The sequence below is a fragment of the Balaenoptera acutorostrata genome, chromosome 1 (assembly GCF_949987535.1).
Source record: "Balaenoptera acutorostrata chromosome 1, mBalAcu1.1, whole genome shotgun sequence".
Classification (NCBI taxonomy): domain Eukaryota; kingdom Metazoa; phylum Chordata; class Mammalia; order Artiodactyla; family Balaenopteridae; genus Balaenoptera; species Balaenoptera acutorostrata.
The window spans coordinates 32,229,049-32,252,400 of NC_080064.1; the positions used below are offsets into that span (position 1 = coordinate 32,229,049).

At 40.4% G+C, this 23,352-nt stretch overlaps 1 protein-coding gene across 3 annotated transcripts in view; it reads left to right on the top strand.

The window, feature by feature from the left end:
* MACF1 (microtubule actin crosslinking factor 1) overlaps positions 1 to 23,352 on the top strand; it is a 329,628-nt gene that overhangs the window by 228,343 nt on the left and 77,933 nt on the right. For all 3 annotated transcript variants that reach the window (XM_057535030.1, XM_057535517.1, XM_057534539.1), the window contains exons 50-58: positions 3,211 to 3,377; positions 4,656 to 4,812; positions 6,735 to 6,852; positions 10,178 to 10,240; positions 10,897 to 11,138; positions 11,964 to 12,093; positions 12,795 to 12,994; positions 16,330 to 16,825; positions 17,512 to 18,983. In XM_057535030.1, the coding sequence (XP_057391013.1) occupies positions 3,211 to 3,377; positions 4,656 to 4,812; positions 6,735 to 6,852; positions 10,178 to 10,240; positions 10,897 to 11,138; positions 11,964 to 12,093; positions 12,795 to 12,994; positions 16,330 to 16,825; positions 17,512 to 18,983 (3,045 nt within the window). The remainder of the gene's footprint in view (positions 1 to 3,210; positions 3,378 to 4,655; positions 4,813 to 6,734; positions 6,853 to 10,177; positions 10,241 to 10,896; positions 11,139 to 11,963; positions 12,094 to 12,794; positions 12,995 to 16,329; positions 16,826 to 17,511; positions 18,984 to 23,352) is intronic.

Genomic DNA, 23,352 nt, shown 5'->3' on the forward strand with positions numbered 1-23,352 from the left:
CGCGTATATGTGGAACCTAGAAAAATGGTACAGATGAACCGGTTTGCAGGGCAGAAATTGAGACACAGATGTAGAGAACAAACATATGGACACCAAGGGGGGAAAGTGGCAGGGGGTGGTGGTGGTGTGATGAATTGGGAGATTGGGATTGACATATATACACTAACACGTGTAAAATGGATAACTAATAAGAACCTGCTGTATAAAAGAATAAAATTCAAATTTCAAAAAAAAAAGATAGCTCAAAAGTCAAAACTTTTCAAAAAGTTATACTCAGGGTTAGAAAAGTGAGTAAGGATATACTCTCACTCTCTTCCGTGTGTCTTCTATCCCATTCACCCCCACAGGTAATGGATTTCACATTTATTATTTCCATTTATTTTTTCCAAAATAAACACACCATTTCCAATTCTTCGTTACACAAAAGGGGGTACAATACATAATCTTTTGCACTTTCCTTTTTTACTTAATATGTCTTAGAAATCATTTAATTCATAGATATCTTCCTCTTTTTTTGTTGTTTTTTAACTATACATTCATTCTGAGGATGAACCATAGTTTATTCCACCAGACTTTTGTTCTGGTTGTTTCCAAAATTGTGTTATTAAAAATGACACTGTAGTGAATAATTTTGTGTATTTTCCCCATATTATTGGAAGTGTATCTTCAGAGTAATTCCTAGAGTGGAATTGTTGCATCAGAGGGTAAACGATTGTGTGGTTTTGTTAGATGTAGCCAAGTTCCCTCCATGAGGATTTCCCCCTTTTGCATCCCTAGCAGAAGTGTATGACAGTGCTATGTATTTCCCCTGCAGCCTCACCAATAGAATGTATTGTCAAGCATTTGAGTTTTCACTAATCTGATTAATAAAACATATCTCAATGTGGTTTTAATTTTTTATTTCTTCTCTAAGTTGAATATATTTTTATACATTTAAGAGACATTTATTTGTAAATCATTGGTTTATGTATTTTGCTATCTTCTGTCAAGAGTTTGATCTTTTTTTTCCTTTCAACTTACAAGAGTTCTGTATTAGGGAAATTAGTCCTTTATAACATGTTGGAAATATTTTCTGACAGTTCGTCCTTTGTCTTTTGACTTTGCTTATGGTGTTTTTGGCCATATAAAAGTTTTTTTTTTCTTTTTTTTTTTCACAATAGATTTTATCACTCTTTTTAAAACTGAAATATAGTTGACATACAATATTATGTTAGTTTCAGGTGTACAACATAGTGACTCAACATTTAAATACATTATGAAATGATTACCATGATAAGGCTAGTAACCATCTGTCCCCATTCAGAGTTATTACGGTATTATTGACCATATTCCTTATGATGTATATTACATCCCCATGACTTAAATTTGTTTTATAACTGGAAGTTTGCACCTCTTAATTCCCTTCACCTATTTCACCCATTCTCCTAACCTTCTTCCCTCTAACAACCACCTGTTTGTTCTCTGTATTTATGAGTCTTTTTGTTTTTGTTTGTTCGTTTATTTGTTTTGTTTTTGAGATTTCAAGTATGAGATCAACAGTATTTGTCTTTCTCTGTCTGACTTATTTCACTTAACATGATATACTCTAGATCTATCCATGTTGTCACAAATGGCAGGATTTCATGCTTTTTTATGGCTGAGTAATATTCCATTGTGTGTGTGTGTGTGTGTGTGTGTGTGTGTGTGTGTGAGACATCTTCTTTATCCATTTAGATTTATATTCTGGGCTTTCTGTTCTGTTCCATTGATGTATATGTCTGTTTTTGTGCCAGTACTATACTGTTTTGATTACTGTAACTTTGTAGTATAGCTTGAAACCAGAGATATCACTCTTTCATTGAAGTTGTATTTTTAGTCATAGTTTGAAAGCCTTTTGCCACACCCAGGTTATGATGGAATTTACCCAAATGGTTTCTTTTTTTCTTTTCTTTTTTTTTCTTTTCCATTTGAATACTTTAACAATTTAAGTTTATTGTGAGGTATGGTATGAGGTATGAATACAAGTTCATCCTTTTTCGAAGTTCTGTATAGTTATTCCCAATATCATTTATTTGAAAAGTCTGTCTTTACCCCAGTGATTTGAGAATCTGTCTTTATCACATACAAAATGTCTTATGTATTGAAGTTTATTTCTTGATTTTCTATTCTATTTCACTGGTCTTTCTATTCATTAACAATAGCATACTATTTTTAATTCTAGAGGCTTTCTGGTATGTTTTACTATCTGGTAAGGCTAATCTCCCTTATTTCTTTTTTCTTTTTCTTTTTTTTTTTTCTCTTTTTCAGGATTTCTCATAGCTATAATTGTACATTTATTTTTCCATATGAACATTAGAATCAACTTTATCAGTCCTAGAGAAAAAAGTTGGTATTTTTGTTTGGCTCACATTACTTTACTCATTTGCACATGCATATATACACACATAGATGCATACATACACATACACACATAGCTTTATGGACATCTTTCCTTTTTTTCCAAGTCTGCTTTCATGTCTTTCAGAAGTGTTTTAAAGTTTTATTCATAAAGGTTTTGTACAGTTCCTAAAATTGTACCTTTTGTGTTGCTATTATATTATTCTTGATTTCTATATGTTGATTTTATATTCTTGCTTATTGTATTACTTCACTGTTCAATTTGGTTGTATTGTTGATTCTCTGAGGTTTTACAAATATACTTTCATGTAATCTGCAAATATAGTTTTACCTCTTCAAATTCTTATGCCACAAATTGTTTTCTCCTACCTAATTGCATTGGCTAATATTGTCAATACAGTGTTAAATAATAGTGAAGAGTGTGTTTACCTGTTTTAAAGAAGAGACAGACTGCGGAAGCTTAGAGAAGTTCAATAGCTTAAGATCACAAGCTAGTAAATGGCAAAGCCATGATTGACTTTCAGGTCTGTTGTACTCCAGAAACTTCCATTCTTTTTATTCTGTCATGCTGCCTCTGGCATCTTTAAAGATTTGTTTAAAGGAGACAAGACTCCTTTGTAATTTCCAGCCACTCTCAGGTGGATTGGAGAAATCCTACATATTTAATGTTTTGATCTAGCAGTTGACCCAGTGAACATGCCTCTTTCCTTGTTCCCTCTTTTTCTACAGGTAAGGGAGAGCATGCCCCAGCTTTAATCTAGATATCTTTCCTTCTTTAGAGTCATTATTTACAAGGACCAGGGGATTGAATACATTTCCTTATTTCCTTGACAGGAGCTCAATTTGGAAATGGAAGACCAACAGGAGAACCTGGATACTCTTGAGCACCTGGTCACTGACCTGAGCTCCTGTGGCTTTGCCCTGGACCTGTCCCAGCACCAGGACAGGGTACAGAAACTCAAAAAGGACTTCACAGAGCTACAAAAGACAGTTAAAGAAAGGTGAGTTTTCGTATGTATGGATCAGTGTCATGGAGCTAATTTTTTCTTGCTATTGAATGAAATGACTTTCTCCTCCTTCCTTCTTCACCAGAAAAGATGGCATCAAAATTCTGCTACTGAGCCATAGGAGATTGGAAAGTGCCTCTTTCAGACAAAGCTATTCAGTCTACTTAATGCTTAGTGGTTTTTCTGTTAGTAAATAGTGAGTTCCTTCTTAGTAATGGGACTCAGTTCCTCCTCAATCAAAAGCCCAGGTCACCTGGACCAAACAGAACGAATTTGGGGCAGCAAGTTGGATTGTGGCAGGATTTGAAATAACGAGAAAAATTGGAAGAGACTTCCCAGACATAATTAAGGATTATATTGGAACTCACACTGCTTGTTTTGACCATATTTAAGTTGCTGTTACGGAGGAGTTTCTGGATTCTTCTTTTAAGGCAAACATGGGAATATACAACAAAGGTGGATGATTTCAGGTTATTAGCTCACAGTTGAAAAGCCATAATTCCTCCATTAGAAAGCCTCATGTGGGTTTAAAAGCTTGATAAGACTTCTCTTGGTTTAGCCATAAATATCTCGATTTAGCAGATGACGGCTTTAGTGACTAGAGGAAAGCAGTTTTTCAAATCACCACTGTAAGCAGCGGTTATTTAGTGCAGGTGACAGGGACAGGACAAAGGCCAAGAAGGCTTTGTTTTTCTTGCCCTCAGCTGAGGGCTGTTTAGCTATATGAAGAGCCAGGATCTCTGGCTTGAAGTCTAATAGATGTGACCATTTCCAAAATTTAATTTCAAAATTGAATTCTTCTTTCTCCTTGATTTATTTTACTCATTGGTGTGCTTAACCTAACTTCTCTGAGCCTCAATTTTGGCATCTTCCTTGTTAAAGAAATTAGCATTTGAATTGGACCTTGAAAGAGTCAAATACCTAAAAAGTAGCAGAGCTGGCCTTGAGATCCAAAGCCTGCATTCTTTCCATTGTATCATAGTACCTAAATAGCAGGCTCCCTTTAGTTTTTCTCATTTTCACTTTAGCCTAGAGTAAGATTGAAGACTCCTTTCCCCAGAAATGTCCAAACAAGGGCAACAGATTCCTTAGTTTGATGCTCTCCTACATTATATGTGGTTGTTTAGCCAAAGCTGCCATGGAAAAGATTATGAGAAGGAAAGGCCCTGTTAGGAAACTGATGCCTAGAGTCCTAGAATGAATATAGTTTTAGTTCACGTTGACTTCTTTACAAGCTTAGTCTGGCAAGTAACAAATAGTCTCTGTTGACAGAGAGGAAGATGCATCATCTTGCCAGGAGCAATTAGATGAATTCCGGAAGCTGGTTAGGACTTTCCAGAAATGGCTGAAGGAAACTGAAGGGAGTATTCCACCTACAGAGACTTTCATGAGCACTAAAGAGCTGGAAAAACAGATTGAACACCTGAAGGTAGGTGAACAAAGTCTCTCCAGGAATCAGGCTGGACAGCAGTTTGGAATCTTGTGTGGACTCATTTCCACCTGTGGTGGGCAAATGGTGTGAGAAATCCAAGTTATCCATGTGTATCAGAATAGCAGTTCCTCCATTCTCTCCACGTGAGTCCAACCTACCCCTGCCCAAGCACTGAGCACCAAAACATCTCCTATTTAAAAACCAAAACCAAAAAAGTAATCTGGGAATGATATCTGTAAAGTTTCAGCTGTCTTGGGGTTGCCTGTCGTGCTGCGGTAGGTCATAAAAAAGACAGTTGTCAGAGTCCAATCTTAAGAAGCTTACACTCTCGTTGTATGTTTGAGAATTAGACAATTATATGTGAGCAAGTGACCAGATATGTGATCAGAAAATTGAGGAGAGAATTTCTCCTCAACTAATAAAGGAAAAGTTACTACAGCTTATGAAGGAAAAGTTACAATCAGATGGTTGGAAGGTACCGGCAAGGGTAGCATCAGCCTTTCTCCCATCTGTTGCAGAATCACTTCTCTCCTATCTTTGATTCATAGTCATCCAGCTCTATTTGCACCTCTAACATGTTTCTTATTTTTGTTGAAACCAGTCTCCAACTAACTCTCATGCATTTGTCCTTATTTTCTTAGTAAAACAGGATTTATCTTGAATAGATGAAAGAGAAGAGCTTTCACAGAGAGAGTGCCAGGAGCGTTAACTGTGGGGAGTTCCTAGGACAGAGGTTCCCTGATTTCTTGGTTCATGGTTCCCTTTGTGTTTCAAGACATTTTTCATGGCATCTCAAGGCAAAAAGCAAACAAACAAAAAAACACCCAAAAAACTGAAAAACCTCACTTACTAAGTGGTCAGGTCCAAACAGCTTAACAGTAGTTGTTCACATGGTGTCCAACAGATGTCACTCTTTTTCCCTCAAAAATTTAAAATATCCTGTGTCAGTGCATAGTTTGGGAACTGTTGGCTCTTTGGAATCAAGAGTGACTAATAAAAGAACTGACAAACTCTGAATTGGCAAGGTTCAATTTGAAGTTTGGCAGCATGAGCTTGCCAGATGTTCATGGCTCAATGTCTTTCTCTGCTGCTGCTTTGCAGCTTGAAGTCAAAAGCAAACTAAGTAGATTGTGAGGGAGATTCAGTATGGAGGAAGGGATTGAAGGCTAGGATGGTGTCCCAGCTTGGAAAAGAGTAAAATTCTACTTCTGTAGCAGGCAGTTCACAGCTTAGAGACAACATGACCAGATACTTTTGTCTTAGAGCAAATGCCATTGTTTCCTAACAGCTTTCTATGGTGGTTTGAGCTCTGACTTGAAACCCAATATAAAATTCCCTTGAAAAGGCAAAGTGTAGCCTATGATTCTGTATGTTTCTCTACATCTCAATATCTAGCTCCTCATTTTACCCTCCAATTACCATTTCCTTTATATTCTTTACAAGCGTGGTATTCCCTTTGTCCACCTGGCAAACTCTTATCTTAACTCCAGTCTTTCCTCTCTCCAGCGAGAGTTAGATGTGTCTCCTTTTGTGCTCTCAGAGTCTAGTGGCTGTCCATATTTCTGTAATAGCATTTATCACATTATAATGCCATTGATAATCTGAACTCTTGGTTTTAGGAACTGTGTCATAATCCTATTTTGTATCCCCAGTGTTTGGCACAATGCCTGGCCTATAGTAAGTGCTCAAAAAATATTTGCTTGATGAATGAATGAATGAATGAGAAGGGCCTGAATATTCTAGGATATCATTCTCCCACATCTTGGCTGGCTAAACCAAGTTCTGGAAATGGCTGAATAAATGAGGATGATTGCTTAATGCTTATCAAAACTTTAGGGAGTGTATGTAGAACAGGTGTCCCTATTTATGAGGAGAACGCCTCCAGATAATTACATTTTGCTATTTTATTCTTTAAACAGGGTCTCCTAGATGACTGGACAAGTAAGGGAACTTTGGTAGAAGAAATCAATTGCAAAGGTACTTCTTTAGAAAATCTCATCATGGAGATCACAGCACCTGACTCTCAAGCCAAGACAGGTGAGTGCGGGCTCTTGAAAATGTAGTGAATAAACATCATTCTTCCCTTTGTCCTTTGGTGATGACCCCTTATTGAATAAACATTAGAATCAAGGTTGGATATGAAAACCAAGGATGTTTCATGAAGCAGTCTTCCCCTCAACCCGATCTGTTTTCCCATTTCCTTTGTAACATTGCTCTATTTTGCAAAACCCCTTCCTGTGATGGGAAAAAGTAAAGGGACTAGTTGGCCCACTTAGAACTGTCAAATGAACATAGAAGGATTAAAATAGGATTTTCCATCTTGAGGAATTTCTGTCTTTTAAATATGTGAATGGATGGCTATGCATTAACTTTAAATTAGGGTCAGCCCTGGAGGGTATAAGCATGATATCTTGGGAGAGGCTAAGTGTTTAGGAGTCAGTATTGGTACACCAGGAGCTGACACACTTCTTGGAAGTGCATACAAAGATTGTGCCCAACTATATGAATTATCTCTGCCTACAAATTAAGTCTTTCAAACAGAATGTGTTCTGAGCTCACAGTCACTTGCTGGTTGTTAATTGGGATCTCCGAGGTTTTATTACCAGACTATGTTAATGCACTCCTATAGTCACTTAAATAGTAAGGGCAAAGTTTACTTTCTTTTTTCCTCCTGAGAATGGCTACTTTCCTATTGTATCCTAAAGTTTAAAGATGTCTTAGAACTATCTAGAAGTGACAACATTTCAGAGAATTGGTGATTTTTATATTCTAACACTTAAATTTCTAAGTTCAGTGACTTACTAGTGTGTGACATCACCCAGCAAACTTTTTCTATAAAGGGCCATAGAGTAAATATTTTAGGCTTGTGGGCCATATGGTCTCTGTCACACTACATGTCTCTGCCATTGTAGCACAAAAGCAGTCATAAACAATATATAAATGAATGGGCGTGGCTGTGTTCCAGTAAAACTTCACATACAGAAACAGGCGGAGGGACAGATTTGGCTGGTGCACTAAAGGTTTCTGACTTCGGGACTAGATCAGTGGTTGTTCGAACTTTTTGAAGTACTGTAATCTTTTTTAAAAATAAATCTCATGTAGAACTATAAGGCAGATAAAAATATAAGTGAATTTATAGCATTTATCTATTATGAAATTCATCAATGAGAATATTGAGGCTATTGGGACTTCCCTGGTGGTGCAGTGGTTAAGAATCTGCCTGCCAATGCAGGGGACACGGGTTTGAGCCCTGGTCCGGGAAGATCCCACATGCCGCGGAGCAACTAAGCCCATGCGCTACAACTGCTGAGCCTGTGCTCTAGAGCCCGCGAGCCTCAACTACTGAGCCCACATGCCACAACTCCTGAAGCCCGTGCGCCTAAAGCCTGTGCTCCGCAACAAGAGAAGCCACCACAATGAGAAGCTCGCTTGCCGCAACTAGAGAAAGCCCATGCACAGCAACGAAGACCCAATGCAGCCAAAAATAAATAAATACATAAATACATAAATAAATAAAAGAATATTGAGGCTATCTTAGTGAATATGAAAATTTGGAAAAAAAATTTTTTTGAATGACAGCTTTATTATTTATTTCTCAGTTATTTCCTTGGTTGCATTGTATCCAGAAAATACAGTTCACGCAGATAAATAGTTGCAAATGATGACAAATGTTTTTAAAAGTTCACTTTACAATCTGAAGTGTTAAGAATTCTCTTACTACACAATTCTACTCTGATGAGAGCCTGCTCTGAGTAGATATACCTCAGCCTTTTTTGTCATTTTATTTAATGGAATTCATGTGTGCTGTAGATGTTTTTCTTTGTACGTAAGTGGGCATATGTAGGTTTGAAAATTATAGAGTGCTAATGAAGAACTACAACTTTTCCCATCAGTGACACTCAGAAAGAAGTTTAAATGTATGTACAGAGGTGCAGGAGCTACTTTATTCTCCCCAAAAAGCAGCATAAATTGGCTATATCTACTGGGTTAAAATGTGGTGTTCAACATAATTGAATGTGCATGTTTTACTGCCATTTCTAAGTACTTAGGAATATATTCTGAATATTAAAATTAAACCAAACACTTACAGAGTCCCTAAAGCACCTCCTCAGGGTGCTTTGAAAACCAGTTTGAAGATCACTAGCCTGAATGCTCTTAAAAAGTTCTCTTCCATCTCTGAAAACCCATGAGTGTTCTAGTTCCTTATGGTCGTGGAGCTCTTTTGGTTTCGTAAAGTGCTTTCGCGTACACTACCTCACTACTTCTCACCAGTAACCCCATGAGAGCTGACAAGATAGGTAGTATTATCTTCATATCCCAGAGAAGATACTGAGGTCTGTCCATAGATTAAGGCTCACGTACTGAGTTAGTGACAGTCTTGGCTACGACTGTCTTCTCCAAATTACTAGTCCGGTTTCTTTTTGGTCATCACCAGACTGCAGTGGAATATGATCTTTTGGTTTGATCCATTTTTTAAATTGAAACTACAATAATATTAACATTTAAAAGTTTTACAATCATTATTGTCTAATATAACCTTGCACTTGACCTTTTCCACAGTGAAATCAGTGCACGTGAGAGTCTTATTCTGCCCTTTGAATGTTACATTATGTCATGACTGTTCTTCACATTTCTTTATAATCTTTGTAATTACATGATCTGGTTTTTACTTACTTGGGATACTTCTGAAACACAAGGAATCAACTTGGGGAGAATATAGGTGAAATTGTGGTAATTAGAAACAGAACCAAAGACCCTAAACAGAATTTATGGGAATGTTTATGAGCCAGATTTATTGACGCTTAGAATTTCTGTTTTCTGGTGGGGGAAGGGGAGCAGAATGTCATGGAAAAAAAAACAGGGAATCTTTTGAAACAATATAGGAAAGGCTCATTTTAATGTCTTTACTAAAAGAATGCTGCTTTTTATGTCCTTAATTGTACTTATTGTTTATTTTTATTATGTTGAAGAACATTGATGTTAAAGTTGAACCTTTTTGGCTGTATTATAAATCCTCATTCTAAAGTATGTCGAATGCCAGTCTAAAGCCTTAGTCATTCTACTAATACTTGCTTCACAAAATTAGGGCAAGGTTCAAAGAATCCAAATTGGAGATTTAAGAAGAGAATTTGGATTTCCTCTAGAAAGGGTTAGGGTTAGGGTTAAGGAGCTGAAACTCCTCGAGTGACACTGTTGCCCGGCAGCTAAAATGATTTGTCTCTTTCCATAAGTATGTTGTCTTGTGCTGTGTTAACTTCCTGATATCTGAGCTTAAAGTGAGTGCCAAAGAATAAATTCGGTGCCTGTATGTATTCCTAACACATTTGTCTTGCCTTGTTTGTCTCTCTGTCCTTCTGCTCAGGTTCCATACTGCCCTCTGTAGGAAGCTCTGTAGGCAGTGTAAACGGATACCACACCTGCAAAGGTGAGAATGCCATTTTCAACAGTGCCTCTTCATTGGGTGTGTTACGACAGCGTTCATGTTTGCATCTGTGTATGTTTCCGTATGTGTGGAAGGATTGCTGCCAGGATGGGTGTGAGGGTAAAAGTCTGGGGAGAAGCAACTGTGATGCCTCTTTGTTGCTAGCTAGAGGCTAAACAGGTTGGCAACCAGTGAAATAAAGTTACTAAGCAAATAAACTGGACCACTAGATAAGACCAATAAGGAAAGACCTAGAAGAAAATATTTGCAAATCTTTCAGTTATAAAGAAGCTATACTAGAGGTGGTCTAAATCTAGCCCTCAGCCTCCCAGCTAGGTTTTCTTCTCTGCAGTTTAAAGAAGAGGAAGTAGAAGAATGCCCCAAATCCTTCACTCCCTTCACTTTTGCTGCTCCCATGTTTGCTTAGCATTTTATTTATACATCTGAGTATATAATGCCAAAATCAGAAATCCGATTAATGAGAGCTCTTTTGCTTTTTGTATGTAAACAGGAACTTCTATGTGATTTAGCAGGAAGATCATCTCTAGTTCACTAGAAGGAGTGGGAGAGATACTTAATCCTGATGAATAATTTAGTGAGGAACCAATGGGGATGCTTGAGAGCTATTCCCAGTCTGATTTCTGTTTCTATGATGCTAGATCTGACGGAGATCCAGTGTGACATGTCAGATGTAAACCTGAAATATGAGAAACTTGGGGAAGTGCTTCGGGAACGCCAGGAAAGTCTTCAGGCTGTCCTCAGCCGAATGCAGGAAGTTCAGAAGGAGGCAAGCTTGGTGCTGCAGTGGCTGGAATTAAAAGAGGAAGTCCTGAAAGGCATGGATGCCGCTTCATCTCCAACCAAGACAGAGACAGTGAGAGCCCGAGCTGAATCTAACAAGGTACTGTGTTCCCATTAGCTGCCTCTCAAACACTAAGAGGAAGGGGTGGTTGTACCGGTGTTCCCGCCTGAGCCCGGGGGCCTGAGAGTGAGACATGGCCAACCACCCAGTCGTCACGAGCAGCATGTTTGACTTTCAAATGACTAGTATGCCTAAACTCTCCCAGAGCATTTTCTTACCTATGAAATCAGAAATTGTTACACATCAGACTGAGAAACAAAACCAGATCTGTTTGCAGAAGGAGAATAGCCCTCCTCAGAACCATCAGTTCATTGAGAATGGGATCTCATTTTCAATGTGATGGTATAAGCCAAACCATTCCATCAAAGCACCTTTCCAACTCTTGGAGGGATCTAAACAGCTGTGATTGCATTTCATTCTTAAGATTGACGTGTAGGCCTAGGGAAAATGTCAGAAGAAATAAGACCATGTAGAAAATCCGGTAAAAATTTTTTGCCAAAAATTTTAGTATTCCTGTTGAGCCTAGCATGTCATATCCTACAACTGCATAAACACCGCCATTATCGTCATCGTCATCATCATCATCAATTCCTGACACTTTTAGTTTATAGGGATTAGCAATTTTCTTATTGGGTTACTGATGTGTTGTACATAAAAGAAATTCAAATCTTGCCATCTAGATTTTCCTTTTAAGTAAATATTCAAGCAGAAAGGTTAAGTATCTTAAAATCATGAAACAAGCCATGGATAGAATCAGAAGTCGAGCCTGTAATTGCTGCCCCGTCTTCCCGTCATTTCCTCCACACTCACAGGTTTGTTTCCTGTCCAGAAATCTCATGGCATTCATGATGTTCTTTCTCCTAGGCCTTCCTGGCTGAATTGGAACAGAATTCTCCAAAAGTCCAAAATGTAAAGGAAGCCCTGTCTGGATTACTGATAACATATCCCAACTCACAAGAAGCAGAAAACTGGAAGAAAATGCAAGAGGAGCTCAGTATGTTATCACTGGGGTGTTACAAATTCACTAAATTCCTTATCTTCAAAGTAAACACAGGCTTTCAGCATACCCAACAAACAGGAGTGATTTTTAGTTAATTGTCATAAGCAAGCAAGAAGGGGCATGTGGGGTTAGAGAATGAGCCTGATTGTGGAAAAAATTTAGAGATTCCACTCAAAGCATCAATATTGGCTTTCTTGGGCAAGTCAAACTGACGATCTGCTGTGACAAAGAGCATTGATGATAAAAACAAAAAATGGGAAATAATCTAAACATTCTGTGAAGGAATTAAATAAATTATGCTGCACTCATAATATTGAACTATAAATGATGTAGGTGAATTTGTATTGGTATGAAAAAAATTATTGGCATGAAAGATGCTCATAATTAGTAAGCTTAAAAACAGGTTATAAAATAATATATATGTCGCATAAGGTATTTTACATGCGTTGTGTATGTATGTACGTACTTCTGTGCAGTTTTATCCCATGTGTAGTTTCATATAGCCACCACCGCAGTCAAGATACAAAACTGTTTGTTACTTTAGTTAAAATTAAATGCAGGTTATTTTTAACTTAAAAAAATATTAAATAATGCTCCAGGGGTCATTTCCTGTAGTATTTTAGGAACGTAATTTAGGGACCAGGCTAGTGGCTGATGAGGGTAAAAGAATACATTCTCTCATTTCTTCTCTACAGATTCCCGATGGGAAATGGCCACCGAGGTGACAATGGCTCGGCAAAGGCAGCTGGAGGAATCCGCAAGTCATCTGGCCTGCTTCCAGGCTGCAGAAGCCCAGCTCCGGCCCTGGCTAATGGAGAAAGAGCTGATGATGGGGGTGCTGGGGCCCCTGTCTATTGATCCCAACATGCTGAATGCACAGAAGCAGCAGGTCCAGGTGAGCAGTATGGCTGAAAGCTTTCGAGCAAAGAAATCAGAGGCACTTGAATCTGGGTCTGAATGCTGCTCTCAACAGGTAGATTTACATGACCCTGGACAAGTCATTTAACTTCTCAAAGTCTCCATTTCCTCACTTTAAATGAGATGCTTGTAAGGTCTTCATCATGGTGCCTGTCAAATAGCAAACAGTATTGTTAATATCATTATATATATATATATATTTTTTTTAATTTATTTTATTTATTTTTTTTATGGCTGTGTTGGGTCTTCGTCTCTGTGCGAGGGCTCTCTCTAGTTGTGGCAAGCGGGGGCCACCCTTCATCGCGGTGCGCAGGCCTCTCACTATCGCAGCCTCTCTTGTTGCGGAGCACAGGCTCCAGATGCGCAGGCTCAGTAATTGTGGCTCACAGGCCCAGTTGCTCTGCGGCATGCGGGATCCTCCCAGACCAGGGCCCGAACCTGTGTCCCCTGCATTGGCAGGCAGACTCTCAACCACTGTGCCACCAGGGAAGCCCCTGTTAATATCATTAATGTCAGTAACTGTGTTATTAATATCATCGACTGAGGCAGTAAGATGAGCAGATGGGAGACAGGGAACTTCTGACTAAATGGTAGAATCATATTTTATTTTCAATCCCCAGTGGTAGTGATCCACATTACTTCATGCAGTATCTTATATCTGCCAGCTTTACTTAAAGATTTTCTGCTGATCAGATCTCTGTACCCAATGTTTGCGAAATTTAGGTTGGTCCAATTATGTTATTTCCAGTGAAATCCTGCCTAGACCCTTTCCTTGTTCTATATCCTTCCCTAAACTTGTTCTGTTTCTTCTCACCACCCACCAAGTCCCCTAAGAGTAGTTTTTGAAAGAACCCTTTCTTTTAGCCCCTGCATCCATGTTAATTATCAAGTCCTATTTAGTCTACTTACAAATATTTTTCTAATCCAGTGGTTTTCAAACTTTTTGATCCCAAAACCCTTTACACTCTTAAAAATTATTGAGGATCCCAAAGAGCTTGTGTTTATCTACTAATATCTATTAATATTAACTGTATTAAAACACTGAGGAGGGCTTCCCTGGTGGCGCAGTGGTTGAGAATCTGCCTGCTAATGCAGGAGACACGGGTTCGAGCCCTGGTCTGGGAAGATCCCACATGCCACGGAGCAGCTGGGCCCGTGAGCCACAGCTGCTGAGCCTGCGCGTCTGGAGCCTGTGCCCCGCAACGGGAGGGGCCGCGATAGTGAAAGGCCCGCGCACCGCGATGAAGAGCGGTCCCCGCACCGCGATGAAGAGCGGTCCCCGCACCGTGATGAAGAGTGGCCCCCACTTGCCGCAACTAGAGAAAGCCCTCGCACGAACCGAAGACCCAGCACAGCCAAAAATAAATAAATAAATAAATAATAAAAAAAAAAAAAAAAAAAAAACACTGAGGAATTTTTAAAGTATGTATTTATAAATTAATTTTTTAAATTATGATGATACAACCATAACACTAACATACATAACATTTTTATGAAAAAATAACATTTTCCAAACTGTAAAAAATTGAATAAGAGTGACATTGTTTTATATCTTTGGCAAATCTCTTTAATGATGTCTGGCTTGGGACTTCCCTGGCGGTCCAGTGGTTAGGACTCCGCGCTCTCACTGCCAAGATCCCGGGTTCAGTCCCTGGTCGGGGAACTAACACCTGCAAGGCATGGCGATAAATGAAATGAAATGAAATAAAATAAAAATGTCTGGCTAATAGAACAGTCTCACAGATTTTCATATCTGCTTCTGCACTCAATCTGTTGTGATATCGGATGTCGTGAGAGAACAAGAATTTTAAAAGGCAAATAACATCTTAGTATTATTATGAAAATAGTTTTTACCTCACTGACCCCATGCAAGGGCTTAGGGACTGCCAGGGGCCACCAGACCGTAATTTGAGAACCACCATTCTAAGCTTCTCTTCTCCTCCACTCTAAATGCTGGTGGGCTGGATCTTGGGCCTGTTGCATTGCAGCAGCTCGCTAAAGGGCCTCTTGGTCTAGTTTATCTTCCACACAATTATCAAATTATCCCCTTAAATCATATATCTGAATATATTAAAATGCTTCTGTGGCTCTTGGCTGCCTATTGAACAGAGTTCAAATACCTGCTCACTGTGGTGCATGAGGCTTTTCACAGTCTGGTCCCAGTTTGTCTTGCCAGCTCTTCCCCCATATACCTGGGCTTCTTCCCACACCGGATAACGGGTTCTTTCCTGAACACACTGCACTCATAGGTCTCAGGATCTCTGTGCCTTTGCTAATCCCAGGCCCTCCTCTGAACCAGCCTTACTCTCTGTTCTCTTGGAGAACTCACATATTCTTTATTGTGTCACCTGTGAAGCCTTTCCTGACTTCCCTCTTCTGCTCTTGTCATCCCCAGAGGAATTAACCACCTTTACTTCTTGCTTTCACAATTCCACGTTCACGTCAGCATTTTATCATTTTAACTTTTGTTACATTCTATTATAGTTCATTATTTACACACCTGTTAGTCCTTGAGGTCCTGTCGTATTTATTTTTATGCAGTGTAAGTGCTGAGTACTTTCCATAAGTTTTCTTGTTTAATCCTAACAACAGCCAAGTAAGTAGTTTACTATCCTCATTTTGCAGATAAGGAAGCTGAGATTTGGAGAACTTTTAAAAAGTTGCCTAAATTTATACAGTTTAGTGAGTGATGGAGTCAGGATTTGAACCCAGGCGTCTAACTACAGAGCCTGTAATCTCAACTTCTTTGATGAGTGAAACAGTGAATAGAAATAAATAAAAAGGAATGGTACTTGCTTTAAAGAAGCTTTTTATCTAATTGTGCTATATTATAATGTGCAGATTATATGTGCTGATGGAAATTCGAGAAAGGAACTAATAAAAGTAGGGCATTAAGAGTTGAAATGGCAAGCCCAGCCAGTGATATAGCTCACTTTGGGACCCAGGGTTCCAAACTCCCAATTCAGAGGCCTGGGTTTTGCCTGGCAAAGCTGACAAGTGCCCATCCAGTAAACAAACTTTGGTTTCCCAACCAAGGCCAACCTTAGTAACTGATGTTGAAACAGTATAGGACAAATAAGGAAAAGAAATAAAATAGACACAATCAATGATCCTTTAAAAACAACAGGTTTTTATTAAGCAGTTGTTAAAAGTGATACTGCATTTTCATAGTAGCCTGGTCTTTGGAGTTTTCTGGTTTATTTTCAAAAGGAGTTGGCCCTGCTTGGCACAATCCAAAATCAGTTTTTGTTTTGACAATGTTTTTAGATCTGTCTTTTCTCTCTAAACATCTTGGTGTCATTTCTATTACAGTTTATGCTGAAGGAATTTGAAGCGCGTAGGCAACAGCATGAGCAGCTGAACGAGGCAGCTCAGGGCATCTTAACAGGCCCTGGAGACGTCTCTCCTTCCACCAGCCAAGTACAGAAGGAGCTCCAGAGCGTCAGTCAGAAGTGGATTGAGCTGACTGACAAACTTAATTCCCGTTCCAGCCAAATTGACCAAGCTATTGTCAAAAGCACCCAGTACCAGGAACTGCTCCAGGACTTGTCAGAGAAAGTGAAGGCAGTCAGACAGCGACTGAGTGGCCAGTCGGCCATCAGCACCCAACCTGAGGCTGTGAAGCAGCAGTTGGAGGAGACCAGTGAGATTCGATCTGACGTGGAGCAGTTAGACCACAAGATTAAGGAGGCGCAGACACTCTGCGATGAACTTTCAGTGCTCATTGGAGAGCAGTACCTCAAGGATGAACTGAAGAAGCGTTTGGAGACTGTTGCCCTGCCTCTCCAAGGTTTAGAAGACCTTGCAGGTGAGGAATACACTGCTGCCATTATTAGCGGCAAGCCAAAAGGAGGAGTGGATTAGTGGTCCCAAGAATCTAGGGCGACCCTTAAGTAGCTTTTGGACTCAGAATAGTGTTACTCTATCCCTTTGTCCACCTACAGTGAGGACTGCCATGGTCATTACACATTGATTGGGCACTAGCAATATGTGAAGCTTTACACACCATAATCTAAGAGATAAGAACACTAATATAAGTCTAGCCAGCAGGTAGAGATTCGTAGAGGTACTTATAGGTGGAGTTACACACATACTTTCACTGATACTCACTTATTTTCTTCATACTGTATGTGTACGCACACACACATATACCATATATACAAAATTAGAACATGTTCTAGACTTTTTAGGATGGCCTTATACAAGAAAAAATTTGTCATTGATTTGTTGCCTCTTTTTCTAGAAACATTTATGGCTTTTTACCAGCTTAGAAGTTAAAAGTTTCCTTCTGTTACTCAGATCACCTTACAAGGTTGATGTGAGGGTTAAATAGGATACAGTATATGAAAGAGCCTAGCTATGTGCTTCCTTTATGGTAGACCCTCAATTAGCATTAGTTTCCTCCTTTTCCTAAGATTAGACCGTGTGCTCTCAGCAAACATTTTAAATGCCATGTTCAGACTTGACGATTTAAATTTGATTTTCTCGTTTCAGCCGATCGCATGAACAGACTCCAGGCAGCTCTTGCCAGCACCCAGCAGTTCCAGCAGATGTTTGATGAGCTGAGAACCTGGTTGGATGACAAACAAAGCCAGCAAGCAAAAAACCGCCCAATTTCTGCAAAATTAGAGCGGCTGCAGTCTCAGCTACAGGAGAATGAAGAGTTTCAGAAGAACCTTAACCAACACAGTGGTTCCTATGAGGTGATTGTGGCAGAAGGAGAATCTCTGCTTCTTTCTGTACCTCCTGGAGAAGAGAAGAAAACTTTACAAAACCAGCTCTTTGAGCTCAAAAGCCATTGGGAAGAGCTTAGTAAAAAAACTGCAGACAGACAGTCCAGGCTCAAGGACTGTCTGCAGAAAGCTCAGAAATATCAGTGGCACGTGGAAGATCTCGTGCCATGGATAGAAGATTGTAAGGTCAAGATGTCTGACTTGCAGGTCACTCTGGATCCAGTGCAGCTGGAGTCCAATCTCCTGAGATCAAAGGCTATGCTGAGTGAGGTGGAAAAGCGCCGCTCCCTGCTAGAAATCCTGAACAGTGCTGCTGACATTCTGATCAACTCTTCAGAAACGGATGAGGATGATATCCGGGATGAGAAGGCTGGGATCAACCAGAACATGGATTCCATTACAGAAGAGCTACAGGCCAAAACAGGGTCCCTTGAAGAAATGACTCAGAGGCTCAAGGAGTTCCAGGAAAGCTTTAAGAATATTGAAAAGAAAGTTGAAGGGGCCAAACACCAACTTGAGATCTTTGATGCTCTTGGCTCTCAAGCCTGCAGCAACAAGAACCTGGAGAAGCTAAGAGCCCAACAGGAAGTGCTGCAGACCCTGGAGCCACAGGTGGACTATCTGAGGAACTTCACTCGGGGCCTGGTAGAAGATGCCCCGGACGGATCTGATGCTTCCCAACTTCTGCGTCAAGCTGAGGTCACCCAGCAGGAGTTCCTAGAAGTGAAGCAAAGAGTGAACAGTGGTTGCATGGCAATGGAAAACAAGCTGGAGGGCATTGGCCAGTTTCACTGTCGAGTCCGAGAAATGTTTTCTCAGCTGGCAGACCTGGACGACGAGCTCGATGGCATGGGTGCTATCGGCAGAGACACTGATAGCCTCCAGTCCCAGATCGAGGATGTACGGCTGTTCCTTAACAAAATCCAAGCCCTCAAGTTAGACATAGAAGCCTCTGAAGCAGAGTGCCGACAAATGCTGGAGGAAGAAGGGACTCTGGACTTGTTAGGACTCAAGAGGGAGCTAGAAGCCCTGAGCAAACAGTGTGGCAAACTGATGGAGAGGAGTAAAGCTCGGCAGGAGCAGCTGGAGCTGACCCTGGGCCGGGTTGAGGACTTCTATCGGAAGCTGAAAGCACTCAGTGACATGACCACAGCGGCAGAGGAGGGAGAGGCGCTCCAGTGGGTAGTGGGGACCGAGGTGGATGTCATCAACCAACAATTAGCAGATTTTAAAGTAAGTCTTACCCTTGTTTTTTAATCTTTTTCTGTCTAATATGTGTATTTCTTTTCTTGTAACTTGGAGACCGATTGAGTACACATCTTAACTTCTGTCCCTGGTTTCATTATTCTCACTTCCATCACCACCATAGCACACAGTTTGGAGACTAGACAGTCTCTTGGACTTCTGGGCAACTGGTTAGAACATTTTTCTATTGTAATTTATTTTAATGTTTATAACCAATTAAGGGTATGGAAAGAAATGTCCAAACCTTATTTCTTACTCTAAGAATCTTCTCCTATGATTTCTTGAGATTTCAAATTAACCAATTTTGTAACAGTAGTGAATGTTTGTTGAGGGCCCTGTTTTTCATATCGGTGTGAGAATCCATAAGATAAACATGGGCTCATCTTGCTAAAGTGTGGATTTTTTCACAGATTTTGAGGGAAAATTATTGATGTATTACTGATGTATTATGAGATAAAATGAAAAATTCTCATGAATTATTAAGACGAAACATGACACTTCAAAGAAATTTTCCACTTGTAGCAAGTAGTGCTTGAGACTACACCTTAGACTCCTCAAGAGCACAAGTTCTCTGCCCGTACGAGAGTTTGAGAAGCACTGCCTTAACTGCAAAAATATTTTGATTATTTGCCTGAGTCAGAATTTCCAGTCCTGAGATTTTGTGAGTCTATATTAAAACAACCGGGAAGATGAGAGGAGTTGACTCAAAAGCGCAAATTTGCCAGGTCTGGGTTTGGAACCCAGGGCTGTCTGCTGGGTCTTGGCTCTCACTGCATGAGCCTTTCACCCCAAGACTTATCTAAAAGCGCCTCGCTTCCCTGCTGGAGGCCTGTTTGCTTGCTCTTTCCTTCTCGGTGCCTGGAGTAGATTTGGAAAGGATACCTTACTTCCATCACCAGTGGTGATTGTTCCTATTTACACAGTAACACTCTGCCATCAGACTTAATTTGTTCTCTCAGAGCCCCTGCCTGTTAGGATTCTTTCTATTAAAAATATGTATGGAAAGGTGGTGTTGATGCCAGGTCAGAGCCACTTGGTCCCGAAAAAGATCACAAATTTGTAGACAGGATCCAGATGCAGAAAGGTGGCTGTTTCACAAGGGCCCTCTAGCTTGGGGGATGTTTAGCACACTAAGGTGAGGCATTGGCTGAAGACCCCCTTACAGTGCAATGTGGAGCAACACAAGTCGTATTTGGGATTCTTGAGGCACCGGGGGAGGAAGGGGTAGGTAGAGAAGGTTCAAAGCCATGAGCCCACATGTTATCCTCTGGGAAACGCCCACACCTAATCCAGTGGCTGGGTGGCCTTTCCTGCTTCACCACGTGGGCTTCTCTTCCCTCTTCCACTGTAAGCCCCTCAAAAGCAGAGGCTCTGCTACAGGCATGCTTCATTTATCTGATTTACTTGGATCTGGGTTACTTAGAATCAACTGTCTAACCAACTAAATGAGTTTTTTAGAAAATTGAAGCTTATCCCTTGAGGCACCAAAATAGTTTTATCAAACTAGATTCTGGTTTATATGGAATTATTTTAACTTTTATTTGCCTAATTTCCTAAATATTATATTGTGTGTAAGTTTTTATGAGTGCAGGTTAACATTACTAAACAGATTATACTGTTCTCTACTATGGTGAGGCTGCTTTGTACTAAATGTTCTTAAACTACCATGCAGTTTGAGTTCTGTATTGAAGTCCTTGTTCAGGGCCTCTAATTGCTATACTGGTTGGGTTGGATGTATGTGTATGTGTATGTATACATGGGGGGATGTAGTTTCTGCCTTTTCCCCCATTACCCTGATATCAGGTATTATTTCTCACTGCTATTACTTTTCACTGCTGTCACTGAGTCTGCCTTGAGCAGTCTGTCCCTTCTGATCTTCAGTGAGCTAGAAAACAAACTAAACAAGCCTGTTAAAATTGCATTAAATATGACCTAGGATATAAAAAAGAATCCACAGGCAGGCATATATAGTGTTTGGATTTGAGGACAAGCGATTGTTTCCTTTTCATTTAATTCTTGGTTTCTAGAGGCATTTCTGAATTTTGACGTTGCTGAAAGCTTATGAGAAATTATTGGACATTCCCGTATTTTATTTGTATCCTAGTATGTAGCCCAGCAGCACTCAGGGTTCAGTAGCTGCTTAGTTGCTTGGGATAACAAACTTGTTTTGCTGCTTTCTAAGAAGAAGCCTCCCACCACCAATACTGTGGATATGGCGGCTGGGGCCAGTGTGTTTATCTGCAGGCAACTGGTGGTGACAAGGCAAGATGAGAAGATGAGTGCGAGAAGGAGGGTGGTGAAGTTGGGTGCCCGTGTGTACCCTCCTCCAGCTGGGGGTGCAAATCAGAAGCCTGGTTCCACAGGTCCACCTTGTAAAGTCAAGGGCTTTAGGAAGAGTTTTTGCCTCTTCCCAGCAAAGGTTTTCAGGCAGGAGGGGAGGAATACAGTACTGGCTTAGCTCATGCTGAGCTCATGGGAAGTGAAAACAATGAGAAGGGAAAAGCTCTGTGTGTCAGTTCACAGTTCCCTAGAGGCTGAGCCAAGGGAAGGTCTTTTTGGACCCATTCTGAGGACTGAGTCATTTTCATGATCTGAGCGTTGAGTTCCTGGGTTAATGTGCTGAGTAGTCCAGCGATAGATTAATCTTCCCTCACACCAGCAGCAGACCAGATGCATACAGTGTGACTCTGCTTTCAGATTCAAATTGTTTTTAATAAGAAAAAACAGAGATGAAGGTAAGTATTAAAAAAACAGTGTTCGCTTTAAGTTTTCAACTCTTGTCTTTTTACGATGGGATCACACTCTCAGCACAGAATCTGCTGTAGAGAAGAGGGTATGAATCTGTGAGACGGAAACGTGGGCTGTGCTTTGACCTAGCTGACTCCACTGGGGATGGTCAGAATAGACAAATGAGTCAGGTCTGTGGAGAACCCCAGGCTTACTTGGGACTGTGCAACAGTGCTGAAAAATGCTAGGAAAGGCAGTTAGCCTCTGGGAAAAGTTATTTCCTTCTTAAATGAATGTGAAAAACTGAAAGTCATTATTCCTAGGAAAGACTTTTCCCTCGATTGCTTCTGAATAATTGATAGAATCTGGACAGCCAGTGAGGACCTATCAGATGGGAATGGAAGAGAGTCCTTTCCCACTAAACAGGCAAAAACCTCAAACCTCCTGAGTTAGGCGCTTTACTGGGTTCTGCTCTCTGTTGGAAGTAGAAAGGAAGAAGCCATTCCAGAAATCACGAAAGAGAATATTGAGCATGTTTGCAGAAAACTGGAAGGAAAAGACTTTGGCTAATCTCTTCAGGAAATTCCGTTTTCCTGAACAAGAGAGTCTCTGATTAGTGAGGAAAAGGAACTGTATATATATAACTAGAGTCTAACAAGAAAGGAAGGACCTTTATTTCACTGAAACTTAAGTCAAAGAATTCCCCCAGGGTGACCTTCCTAGGAAGGGAAGAGAAAGACTCCAGATTTGGAGAAGAAATCTATAAGTCTGATGATAACAAGAAGCTTTCCTCATTTTGAAATTCCCTATGTAGGTTTTGTAATCAAGAATTGAGATCATTCTGAGTCTTACACCAGCCCCTCCCTTGCATCCCCCTTAGGAACCACACCTGCCTCTCAGTCAGGACATGTGGAGGTTTGGGGTTTGGTGCGCTACAGGTAAGGCAGCAGGCTTTCTTAGGACTGTTCTCAGTCCTGATTCAGTCTGAGTAGAGCCCAGGGTCAGGGACTGCATACACTTGCAGCTTCTGTCTGGGGACCTCTATCCTACTATGAAGCCAGAACAAGAAAGCCCCATAAACCTGTTCATCTTATTTTTTGGCCTCATGGAAAGCAAGCATAAGCTTCACTGTGAGCACATGTGAAAACTCTTGGAGGACAGGGCCTGCCATGGAGCTGAGAGACTGCCAGTTTGCACAATGATAGATATTCACTCCTTACTTTCAAATAATTATAAAGGCAGTATCAGCTCATCTGCGTCTTTGCCAGTTAGATTTACCAGAGAAGAAAGCAAGTGAGGTTAGCATTATCTACCTGCCTTTGGAGAGAAAGGAAATCACACTTGGTGTGACCTGTCTGTCAGCGGAGGTTTAGGTATCTCCAGCTTTACAGCAGTCAAGATAAGATGAGTAGACCCTCACCACCCCTGCCTGCACTGCCTTGTGCTGACCTTTGGCCTGCCTTGGTTTTTTCCTTCTTCCTTAAACAAGGCTACTCCAATAGGAACTACTGGGGTCCAAGGAAGTAAAACGAATGCCCTAGAACAGGGTTTCTCAACTTGAGCACTCCTGATATTTTGGGCTGGATGATTCTTTGTTGTGGGCAGCTGTCCGGTGCATTGTAGGATGTTT